Below are 7,148 nucleotides of genomic sequence, written 5' to 3'. Positions count from 1 at the left end.
CTCTGTTCCCTGGTCTCCATCCCTCTTCCTGAGTTTCCCCATTCCCCACCCCATCTCCCTCACTGCTATCCTCATTCTCTATCTCATCTTACTCCCGATCCTTCCTTTCCTTTCTCCAACTCGCTCCTTGATTTTCCCCCATCCCCCAAGGCGTTGTGTAAATTCAAGTTGTTGTTGTTGTTGGAGTGATTTCCGGTTCCGTTCGGGTAGTGTTTGTGACATTTCGCGGCTCGGATCCTGCGCACGCGGCTGTTCATTGACGCTTTGTGAGGTTCCCGCGATGTCTGGTAGTCAGAGCGGCACCTTTATGACACAGTCTGAAGAGGTCCCGGCGAGTTTCTCCAGTAACCAATCGGGGAAGGAAGTGGGTTTTTTCGGGAGCACAGGTGTCGAGCTCTGGGACTTTAACTGGGACTTGGTTGAAATTGAGGATGGTGATCTGGGCCTTCCGGGGTTGAATGATGTCGCATTAAGGCCCCTGTCGCCTGAAAATAGCCTTCTGATGGGAGCCAATGGGGATGACACGTCCCCCAGCTCGGGGCCCTCGGACACGTTACCGCCTACCCCCGAGCAACCGTCAGACCGCCACAGAGTGCCTGCGAAGAACAGGAACGCTGCGGCGACGGCGGCCCGTTTAAACAGACTGAAGAAGAAGGAGTATGGAGCGGGCTTGGAGCTGCGCGCCAGTGGCCTGCAGGCCGAGAACCGGGAGCTTCGGGCCGAGAACCAGCGGTTGAGCCGGTGGCTGGATGAGCTGCAGGAGGAGTCTCGCTACCTGCGAGCAGTGCTCGCCAACCAGAGCAGCTTGGCGCGGCTGTTGAACAGGCTGAGTGGCTTGGATGGTATGAAGCTGAGCTCCTCTCTCTCTGGAGGCACCGATGGACACGATCACGACTACGCCATTCCTGGGAAACGGCTGAAATCCGAAGAGGAGGAAGGCACCATTGGAGGAGTTTGTCTGCATGTGGATCAGAGCCACGTCTCGATTGAATTCTGTTCCAGGTGTGCACAAAGTGCATCTTCGTCGCTCAAAATGTAGGGTCAAGTTGCTGCCATTTCCTTAACTACATTATTTTGTTTTTTCTTCCCTTTGACGGCTATTTATCTGGAACGAAGGACTAGTGTAATACATTTTGCTTAAAAGAAAACTAAACTGAAACGGGAACATAAGTGTTGGACAGTGCAAAGAAAAACATTTTTTCTGAATAGTTATGTTTAATTAATGCTATGATTTTTAAGTATATAAACACGAACGGGTTGACAGTTAATGTTTGAAATGTTTAATTACAAGTTGCTGTTTACATTTTTTGACAGTTTCTTTTCTAGGTGTTTTCCTGCCATACTGGATGGTTGGGTTTGAAATGGACTAACATAACCTCTTCGCAATGTGGTAAGGACCATAGTAATTTGTATACTTAAATGTTTAAATAATAAACTAAGGATGTTGTTGTTGAATCATTGTATGTATGAATATATGTAAAAGTGAAGTTTCTCGGAGACTGTTGTGATTAAATCCCCTAAAATTGGCAGGACTTTGTATTTGTCTAATATTGAATTAGTCTGTTTGGTAGTAGTTGTAAGATGACAGAACAGCAGGGATGTGTTTAGAACTTTTTGTATTATAAAACATGATTTTAGAAGATCATTTGGCTTATGGAATTTTATTGGAATGCCTGCTCTTTGTGAAACATCACTTATTACAAAATACATTTTATTTAGCACCCTTATTTTTCTTTATGCTTAAGTAGATACTTCTCTGGAAGTTGAAGAGTGATGGAACCAGCTGTTGGCCTCATTCCTCCTTTATATTAAAGGTAGTATAAGAAATAATGGATTATATGCTAATTAATGTATCATGCATTTTGAAACATTGTTACACTTAGTATCAAGTACTTTTTCATGCAACACAATGCACCTTTTTTTTCCTATGGAATACTCTGAATTTTCTTGTGTAGATTATTCTGTTGAAATAAACTTTTCTCTTTTTGTGTTGCAAACATGATTGTTTAAAACTCTTCCTGTTTAGTGTTTCAAGATGATCATTGGTACAGAGTAGTATTACCCACTTGAGTTGTAATGGGTGAAAATCTTTTATCCTTTTTGGTGAAATTATCATGATATAGTTCATTTGCTGAAGTATGGTATCTTACAGGAAAAAGACTTAGTAATTTGCTACCTAAGTTGCATTGAATGGGTATGAGTTCAGTACACAGAAAAGTCTTTGTATGTAATAGCCAACAAATGTTAGATTACGATTTTCCATTTGTCAGTAAACAACGCACAACCTATCAAGTTAACTTGCATTATGACTGATATAATCTCTTCACATTCAAGCTACCCATTGCACTACTACTAAATGTGCAGCACATGCTTTCAACTGTTCTAAGCCTTCGTTTAATACAAAAAGCTAGCATTTAATTTTCTTTAATATCCTATGCAACTGATCAACATGTTATCTATTTAGTACAAGTTTAAATGGATTGTATTTCCAATTAATGATAGGCTGTGCAGTTGTATAATGAGAACAAAATATCGAGGTTCCTTATCTCTTGATACATTTCCTAATAATTTAAATTTTCTAATGCATTATTTAATTGTTTAAAGACTGATGTTCAGAGTGTTGAGGACAACATTTGGTGGTTGTTCTGCTCTGCATCACTAAGCACTAAGAGTGCCTGTTGCCTAATCTTATTTGTCTATTTTTTCCTTGGGACATGGGCAATGCTGGCAAGGCCACATTTATTGTCCATTTCTAGTTGCCCTGATGTCCTTAAGAGTCAACCATGTAGTACATATATGAAAAGGATGGACATGAAAAGATCCACTGGTTCATCTAGCCTGTTCCCTATAATTGTGATGCCTAGCATCATGATACAGACACTCCCTACCCTTCCCACCTGGAACCACATAATCTCCGGGGGGGAGGTGAAAGTCCAAGTAAAAACTCAGGCCTGATGCTGGTGGGAGGGTGAAATCTGGAAAATTCCGTTCTGATTTCTCTGGACGATCAGGAAAACTAGTCCAGGAGATTACATTGACCCTTATATTGCAGGGATGCATGTATTGTAGACACTGGAACTCAATTGTTGTTTAACGCCATTACCTCTTGAACGAGGTGATCGCCAACCAGAAATGGATCCATCTTTCTCTTGAATGAACCAACATTCATCACATGAGTTGACAACCTGTTCCAAGGGTCCACTGTTCTCCGGGGAAAAGAAGAACTGTCTAACATACAACCTGCTCCATGTAACCTGTAAGCATTCAGTGTGGGACTGGATTCATTTGTAGGTCAGGCTGGGTAGGGGTGGCATGTTTCCTTCCTTGATAGACCTTAGTGAACGACTTGGGTTTTTACAATAAAATGGGAGCTTTCACGGTTATTATCAGATTAACAGAATTCAGCTTCACATGAGGGAATTGAAGTCTCAATCTTTGGATTGCTAATCCAATACCATAACTAGTAGGGTCCCATTGTTGTTGTCTTGGTCTTTGCCAACCTTATAGCCAGCAGATTTTTGTATAGATATGTAGGTAAGACAGAGGCATGCTTGCTGATTAATGTGAAATGGCAGCATATCCCCTGAAAGAGAAATATGCTTTACAATCCAAACTGACAGTATGTAGTTTTCAGTTAATCATAAATCTTCATCCATGGAAGAGATATTTTTGAGGTACATTGCTGTATTCACCAGGATTATCCAGGCAATGTTATTACTTTAATAACTCGATCAAAATTAGCATGGTAATTTGAACTTAATTGCAGTTTAATATTGTAATGTATTAATATGTTATCAGGTTTTTTTTATTTGCAAAATATATCTAGAATGCATCAGTAATTTCAGCTTACAATGCTTATAGACTGGTGCATTATTCAGAATTGTCTATATTTTTGAAGGGCAATTTATACCACTACATTAGTCTTTTTTTTACAGCCTCCTCCCTCCACCCCCCCCCCTCCGCCACCACCTCGCCCTTTCCATCGAAATGGAAATCTTCAATGGATTGGTAAACTTCTTATAGTAGGTTGTTTTTGCTGAAGTCATTCGTGCAGGGAATAACTATTATGCTCTTCTCTCTCTCACGTTTACTACAATCCGTCTTTAATCAATATCAACCATTTTCTGTTTTTCTATAGCAGCCAAGCATTGTCTCTGACCTGGGACAGGATGGTACCGGATACTCTTCATTTCACTTCCCAGAATTATTTTATATACTCAAAAGCTGGGAAGTCTGCACAATTATGTTCTGTATTTTTGATTCAATTAGTCGTTTCTTCAAAAATGTCATCTGGATTTATGCAAGCCACGTTTATCTCTACAATTGTACTATTGATATAATTAAGGAAAAAAAGCTCCTCTAAATGGCTCAAGTTCAGGCAAGGACCTACTGCAACTTGTGGCCTTCGGGTCCTGGCAAATCCTCTCTATTTGCTGATTTTCTTGTTTGAATTTTGTCTGCTGGAGTGTTGGAAAGAACTGTATTGAGCACTTTTGCCTCATTCGTGGATAAACCATAAACCAGCAGTCCCAAGATTTGTTGGCATCAACATGAGAGATATGAAAATCGATGGGAATCTGAATCCAGATTTTTTATATTCGCTTCTAAAGAACTATAGCACCCATCTATGCAATGTTTGGTGCATTGCCGTTTATAGGGAAAAAAAGACTAGAAACATGCAACCAATCGTAAGGCAAAGTATCTTAGGGTAAAATCTGCTTCTAAAGACATTTGCCCACTACATTAGATATACAAAACAATGGCAAACCTTTGGTTTATACCAACTGCAAAATTGGTAACACATATGATAGTAATGTTGCGCATGTCAGTGACATAACTATCTGATGGCATGTGAACACTTTCTTTTGAAGACGATGTTTGAGTGCTGCCATTTACTTCAATACCAGAATTAAATCTTCCTTTTTGATTGTAGTGCTTTGAGTCACATTGGGAAGTATGAGTGTAGACTTTGTATTGGTATGACATTAACATAAAAGGCTTGTAATAAATATACCGTGATGACAAACAGGACTTGATCAACAACACAATCCAGTACCTTGTCTCTGGGCATGCTTTCCTTGTCAATATCATCCATGATTAAATTAGTGGAAATTTGTATGGATCAAGAATTTTAGTCAACCAATAGTGGTCAAGTTGCTTGCCTAGTTTAACAAAAATTAATGCACATTTCTTCCCACAGCCAAAGACTTGCAGGTTGATAGGTAAATTGGCCATTGTAAATTGCCCCTAGTGTAGGTAGGTGGTAGGAGAATGGTGGGGATTTGAACAAAGAACAGTACAGCACAGGAACAGGCCATTCGGCCCTCCAAGCTTGCGCCGATCTTGATGCCTGTCTAAACTAAAACCTTCTGCACTTCCGGGGACCGTATCCCACTATTCCCATCCTATTCATGTATTTGTCAAGATGCTTCTTAAACGTCGCTATCATACCTGCTTCCACCACCTCCCCCGGCAACAAGTTCCAGGCACTCTCCACCCTCTGTGTAAAGAACTTGCCTCGCACATCCCCTCTAAACTTTGCCCCTCGCACCTTAAACCTATGTCCCCTAGTAACTGACTCTTCCACCCTGGGGAAAAGCTTCTGACTATCCACTCTGTCCATGCCGCTCATAACTTTGTAAACCTCTTATCATGTTGCCCCTCCACCTCCGTCGTTCCAGTGAAAACAATCCAAGTTTATCCAACCTCGCCTCATAGCTAATGCCCTCCAGACCAGGCAACATCCTGGTAAACCTCTTCTGTACCCTCTCCAAAGCCTCCACGTCCTTCTGGTAGTGTGGCGACCAGAATTGCACGCAATATTCTAAGTGTGGCCTAACTAAAGTTCTGTACAGCTGCAGCATGACTTGCCAATTTTTATACTCTATGCCCCGATCGATGAAAGCAAGCATGCCGTATGCCTTCTTGACTACCTTATCCACCTGCATTGCCACTTTCAGTGACCTGTGGACCTGTACGCCCAGATCAATATCCTGCTGTATCCTCTGACAATCCTCATCACTATCATCAACTCCACCAACCATTGTGTCGTCCGCAAACTTACTAATCAGACCAGTTACATTTTCCTCCAAATCATTTATATATAATACAAACAGCAAAGGTCCCAGCACTGATCCCTGCGGAACACCACTAGTCACAGCCCTCCATTCAGAAAAGCACCCTTCCACTGCTACCCTCTGTCTTCTATGACCGAGCCAGTTCTGTATCCATCTTGCCAGCTCACCTCTGATCCCATGTGACTTAACCTTTTGTACCAATCTGCCATGAGGGATCTTGTCAAAGGCTTTGCTGAAATCCATAAAGACAACATCCACTGCCCTTCCTTCACCAATCATCTTCATCACTTCCTCAAAAAACTCAAGTTGGTGAGACACGACCTCCCCTTCACAAAACCATGCTGCCTCTCGCTAATAAGCTCATTTGTTTCCAGATGGGAGTAAATTGAGTCCCGAAGAATCCTCTCTAATAATTTCCCTACCACTGACATAAGGCCCACCAGCCTATAATTTCCTGGATTATCCTTTGGTAGGGAATATGGGATTAATGTCAGATTAGCATAAATGGGTGGTTGTTGGTCGGCACAGACTCGGTGGGCTGAAGGGCCTGTTTCAGTGCTGTATGACGCTATGGCAGAGCAGGCTCGAGGGGCTGTGTGGCCTGCTCCTAATTCGTATGTTCGTAAGTGCTTTTGACCTCTTTGAAATCTCCTCAATCTTCTACATTCTAGTGAAAAGAGCCCCCAGTTTTTCCAGTCTCCTAACAAAAGCTTTTAACCCCTGGCATTAACCTAGTTAAATCTCTTCTGTACTCTCTCCATGTTCTTGCAATTTTTCCTATCATAGGGCACTCAAAACTGGCACAATTTAAATGTGGCCCAGTCAATATCTAGCATGTGCCCCATTTGTAAAACCTAGATTTTTGGGGGGGGTTGGGGGAAGGATGTGGTTTGTAAGCACATTCCCATTTTCAAAAGCTGTTATACATATGGGTGTATATTTGTGCATTTCCGATGAAGCCACTATACAGTTAAGGGTAAAAGCAAAATACTGCGGATGCTGGAAATCTGAAATAAAAACAAGAAATGCTGGAACCACTCAGCAGGTCTGGCAGCATCTGTGGAAAGAGAA

At 41.6% G+C, this 7,148-nt stretch overlaps 1 protein-coding gene across 1 annotated transcript; it reads left to right on the top strand.

Annotated features, from left to right (window-relative positions):
• Positions 1–206: 206 nt before the first annotated feature.
• Positions 207–5,026, top strand: crebzf (CREB/ATF bZIP transcription factor). Its single transcript, XM_068033935.1, has 4 exons — positions 207–1,002; positions 1,327–1,390; positions 1,749–1,814; positions 4,139–5,026. Exons 1-2 carry the CDS (start codon positions 281–283, stop codon positions 1,358–1,360), a joined length of 756 nt encoding a protein of 251 aa, XP_067890036.1. The 5' UTR covers positions 207–280; the 3' UTR covers positions 1,361–1,390; positions 1,749–1,814; positions 4,139–5,026.
• Positions 5,027–7,148: the final 2,122 nt, after the last annotated feature.

Source organism: Heterodontus francisci, chromosome 6 (genome assembly GCF_036365525.1).
Source record: "Heterodontus francisci isolate sHetFra1 chromosome 6, sHetFra1.hap1, whole genome shotgun sequence".
NCBI lineage: Eukaryota > Metazoa > Chordata > Chondrichthyes > Heterodontiformes > Heterodontidae > Heterodontus > Heterodontus francisci.
The sequence above is the reverse complement of the archived record's forward strand: the minus strand, read 5'-3'. Positions and strand labels throughout refer to the sequence as shown.